The sequence below is a fragment of the Ochotona princeps genome, chromosome 5 (assembly GCF_030435755.1).
Source record: "Ochotona princeps isolate mOchPri1 chromosome 5, mOchPri1.hap1, whole genome shotgun sequence".
Classification (NCBI taxonomy): Eukaryota; Metazoa; Chordata; class Mammalia; order Lagomorpha; family Ochotonidae; genus Ochotona; species Ochotona princeps.
Genome location: NC_080836.1, coordinates 106,367,381 through 106,389,467, shown reverse-complemented (window position 1 = coordinate 106,389,467; position 22,087 = coordinate 106,367,381). Strand labels below are relative to the sequence as shown.

At 55.4% G+C, this 22,087-nt stretch overlaps 1 protein-coding gene across 1 annotated transcript in view; it reads left to right on the top strand.

Annotated features, from left to right (window-relative positions):
• COL6A3 (collagen type VI alpha 3 chain) overlaps positions 1–21,296 on the top strand; it is a 74,615-nt gene extending 53,319 nt beyond the window's left edge. Inside the window, exons 29-44 of the mRNA XM_058665172.1 lie at positions 1,064–1,114; positions 1,291–1,326; positions 1,718–1,780; positions 2,954–3,016; positions 5,173–5,205; positions 5,321–5,357; positions 5,455–5,466; positions 5,565–6,058; positions 7,734–7,830; positions 8,746–9,444; positions 10,478–10,580; positions 12,775–13,367; positions 14,529–14,792; positions 15,021–15,119; positions 20,341–20,505; positions 21,037–21,296. Coding sequence (XP_058521155.1) covers positions 1,064–1,114; positions 1,291–1,326; positions 1,718–1,780; positions 2,954–3,016; positions 5,173–5,205; positions 5,321–5,357; positions 5,455–5,466; positions 5,565–6,058; positions 7,734–7,830; positions 8,746–9,444; positions 10,478–10,580; positions 12,775–13,367; positions 14,529–14,792; positions 15,021–15,119; positions 20,341–20,505; positions 21,037–21,083 — 2,856 coding nt within the window. The 3' untranslated portion in view covers positions 21,084–21,296. The remainder of the gene's footprint in view (positions 1–1,063; positions 1,115–1,290; positions 1,327–1,717; positions 1,781–2,953; positions 3,017–5,172; positions 5,206–5,320; positions 5,358–5,454; positions 5,467–5,564; positions 6,059–7,733; positions 7,831–8,745; positions 9,445–10,477; positions 10,581–12,774; positions 13,368–14,528; positions 14,793–15,020; positions 15,120–20,340; positions 20,506–21,036) is intronic.
• Positions 21,297–22,087: the final 791 nt, after the last annotated feature.

Here is a 22,087-nt window from a genome sequence, read left to right as displayed (position 1 = left end):
GGGGCGTGGGGGTGTGGGTACAGTCACCTGCCGCTGCAGAAAGAATGAGCAACTTGCCAAAGCTGGGAGCCCCTCAGCTCTGTCCCACCTCAAGGGGGAGTCAGAGTGGGCTTGGAGAGGCTGAGCGCCCCAGCCAGACACCATGGCTTCTCATGAAGGGACCATCCTCGGGAGAGAAACCCGCAGCTCACCGGCGCCTGTTTCATCTACTGCAGCTGCTCAGCCACAGCCCGATGAGCATGTCTGTGTGGGATGAGGATGCGCCCTGCCCCCTGGGGACTTTCTGAATTGTGTCGCTGCTGCACCTGCTACCTGCAGGGCGGGCCAGGCTTGGCACTGTGCGTCTCCCAATCCTCGGGTTGTTCATCTTCTCTCGCCAGCTTCTGGAGCTTTAAGCCGCTGGCCTCTGTCCCTGTCAGCCTCAGAAGCAGAGGGCCAAACTCCTGATTTGAAAACGTGTAGGAGGAAGAAGTTGCCTTCTGCTTCCGTTCCCATAGCCTAGGCACACTGGCTGTTCCCATAGCACACTGGCTGTTGGCATCCATTCTAAGTTGCCAAGCAGTGACTTCCTGGCAGGTGTTAAGGTTGTGAAAGTGTGTGTCATCTGAAATAATCCACCGTGTCCAGCTCTGGATGGCCACACGGGAGAGTGATAGGGACACATGTGGTCCGTGGGGCGGAGCGGGAGGCTGTGGGATTGGGGAGCAGGCTGCGTGGAGGCGCTGCATGTGACAGGAGATGGAGGAGGCCCTGGAAGCTGAGCTCTGATTCTCATTTTGGACACTAATCAGGGGGTCCCAGTGGCCCTCAGGGTCTCTTCAAGGCGAGGACTCCCTGGCCTCAACTTACAGTTGACAGTTCTTACACAGTATGTCAGTAGCTGATGTACCCATGGCCCACCTGCATCGCTGCCAGCTGACCTGGCCCTGCCTACCCCAGCGGGTGATGTGGGAAGGGTGGTTTTCCTGCTCCTGGTGGGGGTCGGGGCTCAGGACAGTGGCGGGGTGGGCGCTGCGGCCTGTCCCCGTAGCGGCCTGCAGCTGTCACTCTTTCCCACCCCTAGGGTGACGACGGACGAGATGGAGTTGGCAGTGAAGGACGCAGAGGCAGGAAAGTAGGTGTCTGCCGGGGCCTCCCGTTTCTAGACTGCTCGCTGAGTTTGAGACGTGGTTTTCTTTGGGTGATCCAGTCTTCTACATCTCCTCCCCTCCCCCTTTCTTTCGACTTCTGTTTGTTTTAGATGAATTTAGATTGGGACCAAACAGTGAGTCATGTGTTGATCTTTTGTAGGGAGAACGAGGATTCCCAGGATACCCAGGCCCGAAGGTAAGCTCGTGTTCTCCGGGTGGTGACATTCTGCACTCCTTCCAAGGAGGAGGCTTTGCTCATGAGCCAGCGAGCGGTTTGAGCCTTGGGTCAGCCGCTGACCGACAGACAGGGCTGCTCTGAAGGACCCAGCCCCTCCTGGCGCCCCTCTGTGTCAGTGGGGGTGACAGGGAGTGCCTGTTGAGGTGCAAGTGGTGCAATGCAGTGAGCTCCTTGGTGCTCTCATCGCTGAATCATCCCAGAGCGTCACGCACACAGTGGACACACTGATGAATGGGGGAGAGGGTTGGCTCCCACGTGTCCGTTGCCATGGAGAGTGCATACCACGTGCCTTGTAGGAGGCCTGTGTGGCAGTGCCGTGGCATCAGGTGTTCTTTCTGGCTTTTCCCAGGGAACCCCTGGCGAGCCTGGGGCAGACGGCGCACCAGGACCCAAAGGCGTCAGAGGCCGCAGGGTGAGTTTGCCTGCATCTTGGGTTCAAGTGCGAGGTGGTGTGGTTTACCTCCAAGGCTTGGATAGCGATCCTTCTTGACTTTGCAGCCTGGCCAGGAGTCACTCAGGTCGGGGACAGGGAGTCCCAAGCCCCAGTCCTGTGTCCTCAGAATACGAATGTGGCCTGTGGGGAAGGCGTGAGAACCCCTTTCCTCCATCACCTCCAGGGTCACCAATCTGCAGCTGCACCCCAGCACAGCACGAGCAAGGCTCAGGCTCCAGGGTGGAGGGTGACGTCCAATGTCTGTGAAGTTCTGTTAGTCCCATCTACCTAGATGATGAGGCAGAAGGCTTGTTCATTCATTACTTACTTAAGAGGAGCGTGTGCGCACACACACACAGAGGGAGGGGTGTGCCCCCACCCTCTAGTTCACTCCTGTAAAGGTCGGGGGTGGGCCAGGTTCAAACCAGGAGCCAGGGACTCAATCCAGGTGTCCCTCCTGGGATGAGCCATCACCTGCCGCCTCCCGGCATCTGTATCAGCAGGAACTATCACTGAGAGTCCAGGGGGGGACATCCAGTCGGCTCCACACTGCTCTTGCAGCAGGGCTAAGGGGGACAGTGAGCTGCACCTGAGGGTCCAGGTCTGCACGCAAGCCAGGCTGGGGCCGTGGGCTCCTGCCCTTGGCTAGTGAGACACTTCTGGATGCTCTAGAGTGGATGTTTGTTAATCCCCTAAGAGGGCAGCAGGTCCTGAGGTTGCAAATCGTGGTCATGCATACATAATGAAGTAGTAGTCGAACCCGTGAAGGCAGCAAGCGAGATCATTTGCTGCTCAGAGTAGAGTTCGTACACACTGGATTGATGACAGTGAGCACCAGTCCAGTTCGTCAGTCTCCATTTCTCTCGGCAGCCACAGATAAGTTTGTTCTGATGGTTCTTGGGGGAAAGCGTCCGGCCTGCGCTCACCTGCTGGAGAACATTGGGGCGGTGATGGTGGTGGTGGGCGAGGCCCTCACCTAAACTTGGTTCACACCCCTTGTCCCCACGCTTGAACTTTGGCGCTGCCTGAGCTCCCTGACACTGTCTTCATGGGGGGCACTGGGTGCGATCGACTCCGCCAAGCCTTCCAGCAGGAGCTGAGAGGCTTCTGTCTTCTGCCACACTTGAGCACTGCGTGTTCTGTCCCCTCTAGGGAGATTCAGGACCTCCAGGGATTGTTGGACAGAAGGGAGACCCTGGCTACCCGGGACCGTCTGTGAGTACCCCCTCAGCTGCCCCAGAGCCCCCGGGTCTGTGGGACGCATCGTCGCTGAGAGCACGCCACCTTCTTTGTCACAGAGTAGGGTGCGCATGTCTGTCTGTGCGGGTTGCTTGTTTTCTGCTATCACCGTGGAGAAGAGTTTTGGAGTCCCTGGAAGTGTTGGCAGAAGGGTTCACAGGACGCTCTGGGGTCTAGCCAGGGTAGCGACTTGGCTTCATCCTTTCCCAGGGTTGGCTTGCTCGAGGTTTGCACAGAGGACAAAGCCAAGACAGCAAGTTTAACTTCCCCTTGCTGGCATCATGTAGAGGCACGATGAGCCTGTGAGGCCTGGGTTGGGGATTGCATCCCTCATGCATATCATCCCCAAGGGGCGGTGGTTCATGGGTGAGCACACCTGATCCTGCCCTGCTGGCAGCCAGGACTGCACCTCGTGCTCGCCTCCCACTCTGCGTTAGTAGCACCTGTTTGAACGTCTCCCTATTCAGTATTGGTGCTGCTCAACAAGATAGCAACACAACAACCCAAGGGCTTGCCCGTCGCTCCCGGAAGGGATGGCTGAAGGGTTGGTGTGGTTGAATGAATAAGAAGGCGGCTGGGAGGCTGAGGAGTCTGGTGCTGCCTTTATGGGCGAGTGAAGTATGGAGGGGTTGCACTAAGCTGTACTGCCCAAGACCCTGCAGGTAGAGAAATAGCCTTTGGAGCGATGGTCAGCTGGGCTATGAGCAGACTGCTGGGTCATCTGAGTGGGAAGGTGTGAGCGTTAAGCTCTTAAGAGAGGCCATGAGCTGCTGCTGGTAGAATCCAGTGGGGACACCTGAGACATGGAGTGGGGGGACAGTTTGAGCTCCCTCGCTGTCCCTGTGTGGGGGAGGGTGTTTTGATGCCCATGTGGGGCAGCTCTGCTTGGGAACAGCAGTGACTGGCTCACCCGCTGTGTGATTGGTGTGGTGGGGGAGCCTACCCGCCAGGGTCCAGGGTGTGAGCTGCTTCCCCAGGGCACCACCTGGGGGTGCAGGGCTTTCTTTCACCTTTTCAAGTTCTAAAATAAACTTCAGAGAAAGAAACTAAAAGAGATCAAGGTCCTTTGCCCCTAACTATGGCTGCACAGGACAGGGTGCCGTGGCTCTGTGGGTGCACAGGACAGGGTGCCGTGGCTCTGTGGCTGCACGGGACAGGAGTGCCGTGGCTCTGTGGCTGCACGGGACAGGGTGCCGTGGCTCTGTGGGTACACGGGACAGGGTGTTGTGGTGCTGTGGGTGCACAGGACAGGAGTGCCGTGGCTCTGTGGGTACATGGGATAGGGGTGTTGTGGCTCTGTGGGTACATGGGACAGGGTGCCGTGGCTCTGTGGGTGCACAGGACAGGATGCCGTGGCTCTGTGGGTGCACGGGACAGGGTGTTGTGGTGCTGTGGGTGCACACGACAGGAGTGCCGTGGCTCTGTGGGTACACGGGACAGAGTGTTGTGGTGCTGTGGCTGCACAGGACAGGAGTGCCGTGGCTCAGTGGCTACACGGGACAGGAGTGTCGTGGTTCTGTGGGTACATGGGATAGGGGTGTTGTGGCTCTGTGGGTACACGGGACAGGGGGGCTGTACCTCTGTGGTATTATGGGACGGGGTGCTGTGCCTCTGTGGCTGCACGGGACAGGGTGTCGTGGTGCTGTGGGTGCATAGGACAGGGTGCTGTGGCTCTGTGGGTATACGGGACGGGGTGCTGTGCCTCTGTGGGTACATAGGACAGGGGTGTCATATCTGTGGGTACATGGGATGGGGTGTCGTGGCTCTGTGGCTGCATGGGACAGGGGTGTCATGGCTTTGTGGGTACACGGGATAGGAGTGTTGTGGCTCTGTGGGTACACGGGATAGGGTTGTCGTGGCTCTGTGGGTGCACAGGAAGGGGTGCTGTGGCTCTGTGAGTACATAGGACAGGGGTGTTGTGGTTCTGTGGATACACGGGATAGGGGTGTCGTGGCTCTGTGGGTGTATGGGATGGGGTGCTGTGCCTCTGTGGGTACACAGGACAGGGTGCCATGGCTCTGTGGGTACACGGGACAGGGGTGCTGTGGCTTTGTGGGTGCCCAGGATGGGGTGCTGTGGCTCTGCGTGGGTCATGGCTTGGCTGTGCTTCTCAGCTTCTCCTTCTGTTTCAGGGTCACAAGGGCAACAGAGGCGACTCCATTGATGTAAGTTGCCTGGGTCTGGTGTGGAACATTCATTCCCTGGGTCAGGCGTGTTTCACTCCTGGGGAGCCCTCACTGGCTCTCCTCACACCCCCTTTCCATTCCTCTCCTTTCCCAGCAATGTGCCCTGATCCAGAGCATCAAGGATAAGTGTCGTAAGTAGCTGCTCATTGTTGACGCGTTCTTTGCCTCTGACGTCCTCAGCGGTAGACGTGACCCTCACTCTTGCCTCCTCTTTCTTTTGTTTTGCAGCCTGCTGCTATGGTAAGTGCATCTCAGCAATTTGCCTTTCTTCTTGGGAGGGCAAGATCCCCTTCCACTAAGGAGTGGCTCTGACGTCCTCCCGTGCCCGGCTTCCCCAGGGCCCCTGGAGTGCCCTGTCTTCCCCACGGAGCTGGCATTTGCCTTGGACACCTCAGAGGGTGTCACCAACGATGCGTTTGAGCGGATGAGAGACGTGTTGCTGCGTGTCGTGGGCAACCTGACCATCGCTGAGAGCAACTGTCCACGGGGCGCCCGTGTGGCTGTGGTCAGCTACAACAATGAGGTGACCACGGAGATCCGCTTCGCTGACTCCAGGAAGAAGGCAGCCCTCTTGAAGGACATTAACAACCTGCAGGTGTCGCTGACAAGGAAGCAGCCCAGTCTGGAGACCGCCATGTCCTTTGTGGCCAGAAACACATTCAAGCGAGTGCGGAGTGGCTTCCTCATGAGGAAGGTGGCCATTTTCTTCAGCAACCGGCCAACCAGGGCGTCCCCCCAGCTCCGAGAGGCCGTGCTCCAGCTCTCGGATGCGGGTATCACCCCCTTGTTCCTTACCAGCCAGGAGGACCGGCAGCTTGTCAATGCCTTGCAGGTCAGTGCTCGGGGGAGCCCTGCTGGCCACTCTCTTTCCCAGGCACATCATGCTCTCCATTTGGGTGCATGCTCCACAGCTTCCAGAACATTCCAGGGAGAGCCTTGTGGCTCTGGCCCTACGGTGGCACCCGTGTGGCTGTCACCCATTCCTCCAGTCCCTCCTCACATGTCACAGGGTCACCGTTGTCCAGTTAGTGGGCTCATGCTTGGCCTTGGCTGATGAGCTCTGTGTCTTCTGGGGAGGGCACTGCCTCCTTGCCTTCCTCATGAGCACTCGGCCATTGCCAAAAGCCTGGCTCCTCGTGAGGTGTCCCTAGGTGGTCACTGTCACCATGTAAGACACCAGCTTGGACATCTGCTTTCCAGAACAGGTGGGGAAGAGGGTGTGCCATTGTCTTGTGGTTAAGAAGGTCCTGAGGCTGGTGTGGACCTTGGTGGGCAGGAGGTCTTGGGCATCGCACTTGGCAGAGCAGGTGTTGGTCATGACCCCTGTGCTGCCTCAGCCACCTCCAGAGGAGAATCCCCCAGGACCATCCCCACAGGCCTCCAGTCTCAGAATGACCTTGTCAAAGCTGTAGTGACCTCATGAGCGGCTCGCACCCTGGTGCAAACCTTGCTGCAGCCCACAGGGAGGCCAGGGCCCTGTGTGTGCTATTGGAACGTCTTACTGATTTGCTGTGATCTCTCAATCGGTGTTGATTCAGTGCTACCCACCCCAAGCCATCCAGGTGGAGACCTCGGGCCCTGGCACTCAGGTGTCAGCTTCGGCTTGTGAGGGGCCCTCCTGGGCCTCTGCCCTTGGGTGGGTTGCACCATCCAGCACCGGGAGTTTTTCAGGAGGATGGGAAATGGATCGGCTCCTACATCAGTCATTTGCTCCAATGAGTTATTAAACAAAGGAGCGACAGCGGGTTGCATGCCAGGCACTGTGGTGGGCAGGACATTTGCATATGTTAGGAGAGATGTTAGTTTGGCATAAACAAGGCCTGGGAGGCCTGGAAGGCTCAGCACCTGCAGCTGTTGGTGCTGAGAGAGCGGTAATGCCCACCACCTCACCTCACCGATTGATGGAGGAGCCACACTGCACTGTCTTCCAGCTGAGTTTTCCCAGTAGCCTTGTCAGGAAGCACCACTCTCCTTACTCTGCAGCCAAGGGAACTCCATCCCAGAGGGGCTAAACAATTTCCATTCCCGGGTGGATATCTAGCCTGGAGCTGAACATGCTGGTTGAGGTGTCCGCGTCCCACGTCCCTGGGATTGAGAGCAGCTCGGATTCCTGCTAGTGGAACCCTGGACAGCAGTGGTGACAGCTCACCTACCTGGTTGTCCACCACCCATGTGGGAGGCCCGGAGTGAGTCCCCGGTTTCAGCCTGTTGGGTCCTTACTACTGCAGGCATTTGGGGAGTGAGCAAGTATTGTGGTGTTTCTCTTTTTGTCTTCCTCTTAATTTAAAAGAAAAAGTGAGGAGGTAGGATTTGAACTTCAGCTCCCCTTGGCGTTAAGCCTCAGTTTCCCTATCATCGCTGGGCTTCCCCCCGGCGGGAGACGCTGAGCCTTTGGGAAGTTGAGAAGCTTGCAGTGTCAATGTGTCACTGATGTGCTCCGTGACTGTACTGCCTGGTGGCTTTCGATTGCTCCTGGGCCAGCCAACCATGTTCTTTTTCTAAACCAGATCAACAACACCGCAGTGGGCCATGCCCTCGTTCTGCCTGCTAGGAGGGACCTCAACGACTTCTTGAGAAACGTGCTCACCTGCCACGTGTGCCTGGGTAAGGGGCTTCTCCGGGGGGCAGGTGTGTCCAGTGCCCTGGAGAGACAGTGTGGTGAGAAACCTGACCTCCATGAAGACCTGCCGTGCCAGTCACATCGATAAGCCCCTGCAGTCACACTGTGTGTTTGTGATTTCCGTATCCACTCAGGCAAGGAACTAACTGTTTTACAGGTAACACTGGAGAAGACAGGCCCTACTTAAGGTCTTTCTTTATGATTTATTTTACTATACCTAAGAGTTATGATAGCCAGGGAGAGACAGAGAAGTCTTCCATGTGCTGGTTCATTCCCAAAATGACCGCAAAGGCCACAGTTGGTCTAGTTCAAAACTGTGACCCAGGAGCTGCTTACAACTCTCCCCTGTGGGCGCTGAGGCCCAGAGCTTTGGACCATCCTCTGCTGCTTTCCCAGGCCACAGTCAGAGAGCTGGATCAGAAGTAGAGCAGCTGGAACTTGACCCAGCTCCCAGAGAGGATGCTGGCAACCAGAGGAGGACTGGCTTGCCGTGCCACCGTGCTGGCCCCCGCACGGGTTTTGATCTCAGACGTCGCACGAAAATGCGGTTCTAGATTCCTCTTCGGTCCCATTTCTTCCTCAAGAGCACATCTTGGGACTGAAGAGCTCGCACTGTGGGATAACACAGGATGTTACTTTTCTAAATTGTTTCATCTTTGGCCATGAAAATGGAACTCTGACTGCTAGTGAGCTGCAGGATATGGACAGGTTTCTGCTTCAGTGCTGGTTGGATGGCCCTGGGCTCCTGGGCCCAGTGGTGTGTGCTGCTGGGCCCAGTGGTGTGTGCTCCTGGGCCCAGTGGTGTGTGCTCCTGGGCCCAGTGGTATGTGCTCTCCCACCCAGTGGTGTGTATGTCCCCCCGCCCACCCACTGCAATGATATCTTCTGCTTCCCCCTAGACATCTGCAACATTGACCCATCCTGTGGATTTGGCAGCTGGAGACCCACCTTCCGGGACAGGCGGGCGGCAGGCAGCGGCGTGGACATAGATATGGCTTTCCTCCTGGACAGCTCCGAGAGCACCACGCTGTTCCAGTTCAACGAGATGAAGAAGTACATAGCCTACCTGGTCCGGCAGCTGGACCTGAGCCCAGACCCCAAGGCCTCCCAGCATTTGGCCAGAGTGGCTGTGGTGCAGCATTCACCCTACGAGGCCGTGGGCAATGCCAGTGTGCCCCCTGCGAAGGTGGAGTTCTCCCTGACAGACTACGGCTCCAAGGAGAAGCTGGTGGACTTCCTGAGCATCAGAATGAAGCAGCTGCAGGGCACACGGGCCTTGGGCAGAGCCATCGACTACACCATAGAGAACGTGTTTGAAAGCGCACCCAACCCGCGGGACCTAAAGGTCGTGGTTCTGATGCTGACGGGCGAGGTGTCCCAACAGCAGCTGGAAGAGACCCAGAGGGCCATCCTGCAGGCCAAATGCCAGGGCTACTTCTTCGTGGTCCTGGGCATTGGCAGGAAGGTGAACACCAAGGAGCTGTTCGGCTTCGCCAGTGAGCCCAACGACGTCTTCTTCAAACTGGTGGATAAGTCCACAGAGCTCAATGAGGAACCGCTGATGCGCTTTGGGAGACTGCTGCCATCCTTTGTCAGTAGTAAGTCCTACACCCTACCTCAAGAACCTGGGCCCGGCTCTGGGCCGCTGCACCCGTAGCTGGCCGCACATCTTAGGGTCTGTCACGGCAGACAGCTGCCAAGACTTGCCTGCTCACTTCACCAGTAGTTTCTGACCACTCTCACCTGTCAGGTGCTTGAAGGAGTCAGAGTACTTGGGAGGCACTCTGGCAGTCAGGCAGCTGCTAGTCGTAAGACACTGTTGGTGTCACCAGGAGTTTACAACTGTGTGGGCAGATGGGTCAGGTCCACATGTGTGCCTGACATGACTGGCACGTTGTAAGAGAAGTGTATTCTCTTGGGGGCATAAAGGAAGCTTCTAGAGTGGGCCACTCCATGCACGTTTGCATACCTCCGGTCTTTGCTGATGGGGGCCCCTCCGTAGCATGTTCTTCATCACTACCTTAGCAGAAAATTCATCTTCAAAGTTGTTCTCTGAGTTCCCTGACCACATTCCTCAGGACCACAGGCTGCACAGCTGCCTCAGCACAGGCAGAGCATGCAGGAGGTGAGCCAGTGCAGACAGAGGCATGCACACTAAGGCTAATGACGGTGGTACCCACACTTGTGTATGTCTGTCCCGCATGTGAAGCAAGGGTCAATCAATGCGTTTACCCGGGGCCATTGTTCTGCCTTCAGAACATGTAAACAGAAAACTTTGTTCAACAAAGCACAAAGAAAATACTGGAAGAGATGGAGTTATAATTTGATGTTCAAGACCTTGGAACTGGTTAAACTCTTTTTGGTTGCTTTTTCTTTCATTCTTGTCTTCTCCATCAAATTGAGTAAATATTAACCTAATCTGGCCAAATAGGACAGAAAAGCGTAAGGTTTTTTATAAATCAAGTGGTTTTCTACTTAATGTGTGAAGTCGCTGGACTCAGCTTTCTAGAAAAATGAATTAATTTGCTAAGTATTTATGGGCTAATGATCATTGATCCATTTTACTCACAAGTGATTAGTTTGCAGGTGGTTCATAGGTAGCTCAGATGGTTTTTCTCTGTTCTTCTCCAGGTGAAAATGCCTTCTACCTGCCCCCAGATATCAAGAAGCAGTGTGACTGGTTCCAAGGGGACCAGCCCGCAAGGCATCCAATGAAGTTCGGTCACAAGCAAGTGTAAGTGACTGTAATGATGCTCTCAAAACTCGCAGTGCTGGAGGAAGTCAGCGGTGACCCGCGACAGTCCTCCAGCCGTCTCCTGCTTCATGCAGGACGACCTCGATGTCCAGAAAACCTGGCTTCCTTAAGGCTAGAAGATATCTCCTTCTAGAACTTCCATTCTATGTGTTGATTTTGGCTGCATAACAAATTCCCCCAAAATGCAGTGGCTTTGAACACCAACACCTCACTTATCTGCAGTTCTCGGGGTTAGCGTTGTGGCCAGGCTCATCTTAGACAAGCCATTTCTGCTGCACATGTATCTTGTTCTCCGGTGGGTTAGCCTGGGCTTGGTCACAGCGTTCCATGATGAGAGGTGGACTTGGGTGGTGGAGGGAGGCCTGTCGCGATCTGAGCTGGAGTTGGCACCGTTGCTTCTGCCACCAAAGAGTTGCTCGAAGAGTGCTCGAAGGCCAGCCGGGACTTAGGGTGGAGAAGTAGACTCGATGGGAGGATCTGAACATCACATCGCATCTCCAGTGCTCGGGGTGGAATGCGCAAACTTTCCACTCCCACCCTTTAGATGACTTACGATGTTGGTCGCAAAGGAAAAGCTGTGGAGACTATCCTACTGCACTGCCTGGACAATAACGACAAAGCCCTTGTCCAGTACAGAAGCAGGTGTTTTGGTTTTTACTCAAGTACTCTCCCATCCTCTGTGGTTGAATCCCTGGGTGCAGCGGGCTGATCAGAACTGAGGCCGTAGAGCCCATCACTCGTGTCTGTGGAGGGGAAGGCTTGGTAAAGGTGAATTGGACACACCCACAATGTAGACTCCAGGTCTTCCAGCAACGGATGCTGTGTTGACAGGTGCAGATGGCAGCACCAGGAGGCCATGCCTGTGTTCTCCTGAGAACATGCTACTGCTCCTCCCTCATGGCGGGGGGCGGGCAGGCCAGGGGGACCCCGCAGGGACCATGCTGGCTGCTGCATGCTGAGTCCAGCCTTTGGGGATGGCAAGGAGGGCAGTGTTATGTGATCCGAGGCAAGGCAGGGGCAGGGCTGCAGGGACTGGGCCTCCATAGAGCCAGCACACTATAGCCCTCAGGAAGGTGCCATGGGAGTCTGACCTCAGTGCCAGGTGAGACCACATGGAATCAGAACCTTGGGGAATAAATACCTGGTTCATGCTGGTTGAGCTCAGGGTAGGGAAGACAGCGTGGCCCTCCCTGCCCAGACCGTCCCTGTCCCTCTGTGGCCCAGGAACCCCCAGCTCTAGCCTTTGTCCTGAGGTCTCGGCCTCAGAAGCTGGCTGGCCTTGCCGAGGCAGCTCTGACCTCGTCTGGGTGCTGGTCCTGCTTGAGGCTCCATTTTCCCAGCTGCTGTTCATCCTTTTGACTTCTCTGGAACATTCCCTACAGTTGACTCATCTTCCTTATCTTTGGGAAAAATAGAAGGAACCAAGTCACTTAGCACTTGAAGCTTTATGCTATCAGCTTAAGAATGCCCTGTGTGTGACACATACCAGATAGAGCCAGAGAATAGAGGGTGTTTCACCCGAGCGAGTAGGCCACAGACTGTGGGTTCACACCGTTGTCTATGCTGGCACTAATGGTCTTTTTCGGGTTTGTAATAGATGAAGGACTGAGAAAAATTTGCATATGTATAGATAAAAATTTTTGCAAAGAAAACTTCCAACAACCAGCTCTGTCTGGGAACTTTGCAATTCTCTCTGTAGTTAATCAGTTTCCAGCTCAACATGGATTTTTTTGTTGAACGGGTATTTTCTTTATTGTGAAAGTAGCTATTAAATCTTTCGTGTATAAATTTAATCGATTTCTAGAACCAGAATGTTGCTAGATGCTATGGGTTGCTATCATCTCTTAGTTTTTCATTACTTTTATTTTAGAAAGTAAAGATATCAAATGGACCTATAGTTACATATAACTATATAGTTATATACAGTTATATGGTTATATAGTTATAATAACTAAGCTTCATTTCTACTAATTCTATTTTTATAAACTGTTCAACATCTTTTCATTGGCTTATACCCTAAGATGCAGAAATTTAATCTTTGAAACATTATACAGAATGTGAAATAATCCAGCTGTTTGGGCTTGGCTGAAACAATAGATCTCACATGGTTAATGGGATATGTTTTCTCATGGCTCACAGAAGGATTAATAGAGGTAATATTTATTTTTAACAGAAATGTTCCAAATAATGTCACTTCAAGTCCAACCTCAAAACTAGTGACCACAACAAAGCCAATGACCACCACAACGAAACCAGTGACCATCATAAATCTGCCGGCCGCAAAGCCAGCCGCTGGGAAGCCTGTGGCTCCCAACCCTGTGGCCTCTAAACCAATGGCCTCCAGTCAGGTGGCCACCAACCTTATGGTCTCAAAGTCCTTGGCTGGTGATCCTGTGTCCTCAAAGCCTGTGGCCATCAACCCAGCGGCCTCAAAGCCCGTGACCACCAACCCAGCAGCCTCGAAGTCCGTGGCCAGCAGCCCAGTGGCCTCAAAGTCCGTGGCTAGCAGCCCAGTGGCCTCGAAGTCTGTGGCTAGCAGCCCAGTGGCCTCAAAGTCTGTGGCTAGCAGCCCAGTGACTTCGAAGTCTGTGGCCAGCAACCCCGTGGCCTCGAAGCCAGCCACGGCGAGACCTGCAGTGGCTGTGAAGGCAGCAGTAGCGAAACCTGCAGCTGTGAGGCCCCCCGCTGTTGCTGCAAGACCGGTGGCCACCAAGCCTGAGGCTCCCAAGGTGCAAGCAGCCAAACCAGCTGTAGCCAAGCCCGTAGGTAAGAAAACCCTGGTTAGGGCTGCCGTCATGTTGTAGGCTGGATGCTAGAAGCTGGTTTATGTAGCAGTTTATGTAGCAGTAAGAATTGGAGACCTGTCCAGCTGGACAAGGTATTTTAAAAGGTGCTGACCAGAGCATGGGCTGTCCCAAGTCCGCCATTGCCCAAATCAAGAAGTCGTCTTTCTCTTAGCTCCATCCACAAGAAGCCAGCCTTGGCTGGCTCCTTCCTCCCACCGCCCACCCAGTGCCCCCATCTTGCTTTGGGGCATTTATAGGGCATCATTCTTTGAAATGTCAATGGGGTATAACCCATCTTGCCTGAAAATCCAGTTATCAGAAGTTTAAAAGGGATGAGGTCAAAATTAGAGACAGGCTGCAGATGCCGGTTGGGCTCTGGGGACAGCAGAAGTCTGCTGCTGGCTCGCAGGTAGCCAAGCCGTGTTCCTCTGTGTGGTTTCTGCAGCCACGCTAGTCCTGCGGTATGGCTGGATGGAGCCCTCTGTCAGCCTCGGCTTGATCTGCCACAGTGAAGAGGGAAGCCCAAGCTGGGGCTATTGGCCCCTGTCTCAACCACTGCACTGCTGGCTTGAGCTGTGCGTGAGAAAAACGTGTACGAGACCCCGGTGGAGGGGCCCTTAGGGGGATGGTTGAGATGCCAAGTGTGGTGGTTTATATTTTCCTCTGAGAAGATACTAGAAGATACAGGAAGGCCCTTCCATAAAGCTGTGGAAATGTGGGATGTGTGGCTGCCCAAGCCTTGAAGTGTGCAGCTCTTCATGCTGTGCGATTCCTGTGAGGCTGGTAGAGCCTCTGTGTCTTCAACGTGGGCCCCCGCTGGGCCTGGCACTGGCCTTGTGTGCTCGCCACCTCCAGCTGGGCCTGGCACTGGCCTTGTGTGCTCGCCACCTCCAGCTGCAGCGATTGCCCACAGAAGAGCAGCATCACACGGATTGCCATCAGATAGGGAGATCTCCAGACGTCCGTGCCTGGGCATGTTGAGTACCATGTTCTTCAGGAGTACGACCCAGGAGCTAGTTCAATGTCCTGTTGGCTGACTTATTTCAAATAGTGCCCTCCACCTCCACCCCAAGCCTGTGCAGCACAGCCATGCAGCGGGGGCCTTCCTTCCCTCCATACCCTGCTTTGCTATGTCTTCCAGGAAAGATGCCCCGAGATATCCAGGTGGCCGAGGTCACAGAGAACAGCGCCAGGCTGTACTGGGAGAGACCAGAGGCTCCTGGCCCCTACTTCTACCATCTCACCGTCACCTCGGCACATGACCAGTCCCTGGTGCTGAAACAGAACCTCTCGGTCACGGATCGTGTCATTGGCGGTCTGCGCGCAGGGCAGACGTACCACGTGTCGGTCGTGTGCTATCTGAGGGCGCAGGTCCGAGCCATCTACCAGGGCACTTTCAGCACCAGTAAGTCCATGCACTGTCCACTGTAGACAAGTCAGCCCCTGCCTTCTGCACTTTGAGTGGCACATCCAGCCTGAGGAGAGAGAACCCACTTTCAAAGCATCATTGATCCTGGGAACGTGGGTCACTTCCAGGTTTTATCAGACACCCCAGTGGTGATGGTGTAGTAGGTGCTGCGGGTTCCTCAGCCATCGGTTCTGATCTGCCTGCTCTTTTCCCATGCTCTTCCAGAGAATGCTCAGCCCGCAGTGCCACAGCCGGCGAGGTCGGCCTCCAGCGCCACCATCAACCTCATGGTGAACACAGAGCCTCTGGCTCTCACTGCGACAGGTGAGTTGACAAGATGGAGGCCCATCCCTGGTGCTGGGGATACTGTGGTTCCCAACATGCCCACGTCTGGCTTCCTGGGCTTCTGTGGGGGGAAGTTTCAGATGGGTGCTGTCCAGTCTATTCTGCTATTTCCCAGGTGTGACTGGAGACCCACCTTGTCTGTCCCCAGTCACTTCCCAGTGCCTCAAAGGGGACCAGAGCCAATGTGTGGGCCCCGGGGCTGCCGAGGACGGCTTCACCCACTCAGAGGTTTAATCTAGTTTTGAGAAGAGCCACATGCCTGCTGTGGCCCTGCCTCCCTCCGCACACTCCCTGGCTTCATTTAGGAGGCCACCTCTCCTGGGTGTCTGAGCCTGACTGCATGCACCTTTTAAATCAAGTTAGTGACTTGTAGATGTGACTGGTGGGGCGGCGGCGACAGCTGCTACTTTGGCCCTGGGCACCAGGACTCGGAGGGACCTGGGACTTCCCTCTCTGCCCTGTGTGAGCTTGGCTTGTCTGGGGGAAGGCAATGACTGGAGTGGTCGATCTGCTTGACGCAGAGTGGTCAACAGAAGACATTGGTAATGACACAAAGCATCAACATTCCCCAGGAATATCAGATAATAGTGTTGACTCACAGATTCTGAAGCCAAGGGGGCTTGGCGTCTCTTACATGTTTTGGTTCAGTGATCACAGCCTAGAGGAGGGAAGCCCACTGGGCACAATGCTCACTTCTGCAATCCACTAGAAGAGGCATTTGCTGAGCACCTTGTTGCACCCCTGGCGAGCTGCATGGCAGAGCAGCTGCGCGGCTGCTCCACTTGTGGACCTCAGAGCCAGCTGCACATCACTTATGAGCTGTCACACACATGCCCCGCTCACTCCTTCCTCTCTGCGTTGTAGAAGCTGATGTTTGCTCCCATACTTTCGCTTTCTGTACCGTCTGCATTCTGTCGCCACCGTGTTTAAATTAGAGCAGGGATACTCAGCGTTCCTGACTCCATACCTTGGTCTCTGAGGCCAGTGGAGGGGCTGTGGCCTTGGGGCCCACTTGGCTTGCTGCAGGGCTTCCTTGCACTGGCAGACCCTCCCCTACGGGGGGACTTCAACACATCTATGGAAATCTGGAATAAGTTGCTTTGGGTGCAAAGTTTGAAGTTCGTGCATACTTTAACCAGAATATGCACAACCATGAACCTTTCCAAGACTCGTCTATGTAACTCCCTCCTTACCACCTGTCATCTGTCATTGCCTATTACCATCTCTCTGTCTCCATAGCTCGCTCTGGGGTTACACTCCGTGTTGACCTGCGCACCAGGTGTGATCAGAGAGAACGCAGAGGTGTCAGTTCAGGTGCTGTGGGTTACTGGCCACACGGATGTCCGACGGGAGGGTCTACCTAGAGAATTGCGAGTCCTTAGAGGCACCTGGATCTCTATTGGAAACAGCCCCTTGGTTTTCAATGTTCTCCAGCTTTTCTGAGGGCAAGAGTGACAGAAAACCAGAATGTTCTTGATACAACGTACGGAAATGAGCTGAGAATTCATGGCACATCGGACAATTGAGTTTTACCTTCTTTAGACTATATACAAAAGATTTGGCAAAAACTAAAACCTCAAACAAACCAAAGGCAGAAGCAGGCTTGTGTGGGGTTGGGGTGGTGGGGATTTCTGTGTGTACCCCGCTGTCTGAGCTCCCTGCCCGTACCCCGCTGTCTGAGCTCCCTGCCCGTACCCCGCTGTCTGAGCTCCCTGCCCGTACCCCGCTGTCTGAGCTCCCTGCCCGTACCCCGCTGTCTGAGCTCCCTGCCCGTACCCCGCTGTCTGAGCTCCCTGCCCGTACCCCGCTGTCTGAGCTCCCTGCCCGTACCCCGCTGTCTGAGCTCTCTGCCCGTACCCCGCTGTCTGAGCTCCACACCACGCACTCACGGTCAGGTCTGTGTCTCTTGCGCTGGGGCAGCCTTGCAGCAGCCCCATGCTGGTGCTGGAGTCCAAAGAGAAACCCCGAGGAAAGCATGAACCCTGCAGCTTCTGAAGGGAGAAGGACAGGGCCTGATGCGTCCAGGAATACAGGGCATTTCTGGTTCCCATCTGTGTGGCCTGGAGGGATGAGACGTGTAAGCAGTGTCTCCAGACACACGCCACCCGGGCTCAGAACAGGGCTCTGCCTGGACACCAGCTTCTTGGCTTCAGCGTCGATAGCAAAGGTCAGCTTCCTCCAGACCTGGGATGCGTAGGGCGCATCTCCCTGAGAGGGAGAGGGCAGGGCATTGGAGGTTGTTATCCGTTGTCAACATTCTTATGTAGTCTGTTTATTACAGATGCACCTAAATCTGGAGGCAGAGAGGCATGTGGCATGAGTCTTTGTACGAGACTGTAGCTACATCCTTGGTGCTGACAAGGATCTTCTGTGCAGATGTCAGTGATGACCATGTACACTGTTTCTCCAAAAATGTATTTTCTAGACAGTTCAGTCAAGCCTAAGTGCTGTTCCTGATTTCTCTCTACTTGCGTGAACGTGTCTGTCTTCAGGACGTTTGGCCCTGGGAGGTGCAATGCGTGAGGCCACAAGGAAGCACACGGCTCCTGGTTCTGATGGCTCCTGCCCAGCGAGCAGACGTGAGCAGTCTGCCCCGGTGCTTTGCAGGCATCAAGTTCCTGTTCAGTGGGAGCTCATTTGTTGGGAATTTAACCTAGGCTCGTGATGCTAAAGCAGAGGTAGTGTGGTAAGCCTGTGGTTTGGAGCTTCTGTGTCCCACTCTGGTGTGGGGGGTAGCAGGCAGAGGAGAAGACTGGCTGTAGCAGCAGGCCCGAGGTCCACAGAGCTGGGCAGGCACCCTGGCTTTGCGGTGGGGAGTGACTCCCGTGAAGCAGTTAGCATGTCTGTTCTTTGGAACCAAAGTCAAGGGAAACCCCCGTGAAACAGCCCTCTGACCTTGGTGCCTTCCTCTGTGCTGGGAAGAGATGCCCAGTCACCATTCTGTGGCCCACTGGCTCCCTACCCATGGCAGTCCACCCACGGGCTCACAACCCAAAAGGCTGCAGTGGCTGGAGCTGGGCCTGTCTGAAGCCAGGAGCTAGAGCCTCTTCTGGGTCTCTCCCTTGGGTGCAGGACCCATGCTCCGCTGCTTTTCCAGGCCCATTAGCAGGGAGCCGGATGGGAAGTGGAATATCTAAGCATGAATGACACTCACATGGCATGCTGGTGCTGCGGGTGGAAGGTGTGCCTTCACACTGCTGTGCTAGACACCTGGCCCCCCCTTTTCAGTTGTTTCTTGTGAGAGTTAGGGAATCAAGAACTCCACCCAGGTCTCCCCTGTAGGTGACAGGCAGCCAGCTGTGAGACGTCACCTGCTGGCTCTTTGAGTGTGCTTAAGCAGGAAGCTGGACTCAGAACTTGAAGCCCAGCACTCCGATATAGGATATGGGTCAAAAGCCTACCCTTGTCAATGATAACTTAAAGAGTTAGCTTGACTTCTACACATTAAGGCAAAAGAAACAGCGACAAATATTTGCTCTGCTTGGCTATCTTTGTCGCACGCGTTTCCATGTGCTTTCTGAAGTGGCCTTGCTTCCTGTTGGTAGACCTCACCCTGCATTTAGTGAGTCTTCCTGGAGCGAGGGGAGAGAATACCTATGCTGAGGGTCCACCCTGGCTGGTGGGGGTGGGATCCAGGGGCTGAGTGGCCACTCCAGGTCCTCCCGCTCTGGTGTCCTTGAGCGAGGCTGAATGCATAGTGCAGCTGAGCTCAGCTGACCCCTAGAACCAAGGGACTGTCTGGGGTGGGGGAGGGGAGAGCATGAGCTGCCACTGGGGCGGGGCCTCCCGTCAATGGGGGAAGCCACTGGTACGCCAGGAATACGTGCTTGGGCTAAAGGCCTGTTGGTGACCCTGCTTGCCCTGGCTTCCACTGCGGCTGTGTTTGAGAGAGGGCTGTGCTTGTCCTCTGCATGTTGTTATTGTAGAGCCCCCCACCCCCATATGCACATGTGACAGCTCTCCCCCTGCACCCCTGCCCTGTGGCACCCAGGGGACGGCACAGAGAGACTTGGGTCTCCCGCTTCCGTTCCATCAGGGGTGACCCCGGCTCACAGTAGTGACCTGAGACTTGGGTTTCCCTTGTGCTGCCGGGGACAGGCTGGACATGCTTGCTCAGCCATTGGTGGGCATTCCAGAAGGTTCAGGCCCATTCGCTGTTCACACAGACATACAGTGTTACTGATTGGGTGGTTCTGGTGAAAGAAGGCTTACGGTTTTCAAGCCTGAGATAACCTCTGTTGTCAGCTCTGGCCTTGCCCAGCGCCATCTGGAGTTGGCCAGGACGCGCCGTAACGCAAGCCTTCTGTGGGGGCTGGCTACTCTGTCCATAGTTGAGGGGCCTCTGCTTCGCTCTGTCACGGGGCATGTTGGCTGCGAGTGTTCAAACCCTGGCTTCCTTGCTCGGGGTGGGGACGCTGCTCTGCCTGTGGTGTAGCTGTGCCGCAGGCCACTTTCCTGTTGTGTGTGTTCACATCAGTGCCCGCTGTTCGTCGTGGAAGCCCACGGCTGGACACTCATGCGTGACTCCCTCTGCTTGGCCAGCGTAGCTATGCTCAGGCAGTATCTGATTGTCATCTTGCCAGGGGTAAAAACACCGAGGTGAAATTTGGTTTCTTAGGGAAACTGGAGGCTTTGGTGATCCGGAAGAAGGGCTCAGCTCATTTCATTTTAAAATCTCCAAACAAGATAGCTATGGTTTGGCAGGCTGAGTGGTTGATTTAACAGTTTTTTTTTTAATTCCAAATTTTATTTGTGTATTTGAAAGGCAGAGTGTCAGAGGTAGAGACACAGAAAGAGAAAGAGGGAGGGAGAGATATCTTCTGTCTGTTGGTTTATGCCCTAAATGGCCACAGCAACTGATCTGGGCCAGCTGTGGGCAGGAGCCTGGGGCTCCTTCCTGGTCTCCCACGTGCATGCAGGTTTCCCATGTGCTATCGTCCCAAGTACATTGGCAGGGAGCTGGGTGGGGCATGGAGTAGCTGGGGCTCCCAACAGCACTCTGGGCGCTGCATCGGGGTGGGCTTCTGTATCCTCCCAGTGCTGTGAGCCCCGGGCCCCCAGGGAAGCCAGGAAGCCGAGGCTCGGCGAGGCTGGGGGAACTCCCCTCCTGGACAAAGCTCTGGTGGCGAGGGGGCCGCCAGCCCTAGGAGCGGGGTGCGGGGTGCAGGGTCTCATGCTGGTGGTGCCTGTCTTGTTGAAGACATCTGTAAGCTGCCGAAGGAGACGGGGACTTGCAGGGACTTCGTCCTGAAGTGGTACTACGATGCCAAGACCGAGAGCTGCGCCAGGTTCTGGTACGGAGGCTGCGGTGGAAACGAGAACAACTTCAGCAACCAGGAGGAATGTGAGAAGCTCTGTGCCCCCGGTGAGTGCCTGGCTTCTTGCCGTGTGGGCTGCTCATGCCGTGAGGCCAGGGCGGCCGCTTACTCCACGGACGGCCAGGTTGTGGGAGAGAGGAGAATCCGGGTCCTGAGCCCTGTGGCTTGGCGTTTCCTGAAGGTGTACTTTTGCCCATTTATAGTGTGATGCACAGTCACAGATAATGTTAAACATGTGACCCTCTTACCTTGATTCATCTTGAAATGATTTCGTTTTCCAGCTAGCGCTGGGCCCTGCAAGATCTCCATGATGGCAGGCAGTGCAATGGAAGTGACTTAGAGTTTGAGGTGGAGGCTGTGGAGGGTTCGGCCTCAGGAGGCTGGTGGATGACGCAGGGCTCCAGGCTGCAGAGACCCCCAAAGCCCAGGCAGGGTCTTGCTCAGGACTGAGTTGGAAAGCGGGTTTGCGTCCGAGGCCGTGAGATCGTGGAATGTGGTGAGCGCCACCTTTCCTGGTGACTGATGTGTCTTTTCCTGTCTTCTCTCCCTGTTCCCCCAACCCCGACCGCTGTCCCCAGACTTGCCACTCGCCAAGCCGGAGGCCATCAACGTCATGGGCACCTAAGCTGCGTGGCGGGCAGCATATACCTCTAGAAGCAGCGGTCAGCCTGTTGAGGCTCCGGGAGGGGATCCTGCAAACGGGGCCTGCCCGGCCTTGACTGACACGCCAGCTGGGGAGCCACCTGCTGACGCGTGACATGTCGATATGGTGCTAAGCCGCCTGCGGACCCCTGCTGTCCGTCTGCAGGTGCTCCCCGCGTGCGCTGGGACCGCCGCGTATCCGTGTATCCGCTCTCTGCCTATGGGGCTCATGTGAACACTTCCGTTTCGGACACACTTGAGGCCCAGAACATAACCCTGAAGCCACAGCTACTCTCTCTGCTTTTGCTGGGTTCTTGGCCCTCCTGATGGAGCACAGCGTTGAATGGAAGAGCGGAGAGGCCAGCGGCCTCCTTCTCCTCCCCTCCTGGCCCAGGCTTCTGGCTCAGCGCGTCCCTCTCCAGCACCCCACAGACCTTAGTTAGAAGGAAGCGCGCTCCCTCGCTGTCTCCGCACTGTTGGGACCAACGCCTGCAGGAACGCATGAGAACACGCCATCAAAGAGAACATTCCTGGTGTTCCTCTAATGTTGTGTGATGACCTTTTGTTTTTATTTTTGTTTTTGTTTTTTGGTGCAGGGGTGGGGTTAATTTTAATTTTTACATGTTTAGGAAATTTATGCAAAAGAACTTTTTAAATAAAGTATGTGGAAAGTGTGGTGGGCGTGGTGTTCCTGGCTTGCTGGTCTGTGCGGGCAGGGTGCGAGGCACCGCACTGGGGCTTGCTTTGCTCACAGTGGGCAGCCCAGGGGAGACACAGTGCTGTCCCCCCACCGACTCGACTGGAGTCCCAAGGCCAGGCCCAGGGTCTTGTGTTGGTATTTGCTTCCTCCTTAAAGAACCTTTCCTTCCTGTGTTGGGAAACGCCACAAGAAACAAACAGCTCAGAATGGCCACCTGCTTAAGAAGGACCCAGAAATGACTTGGCAAACACGGGTCTTGGGCAAGGGCTGGAGGCGGACCTAGGCAG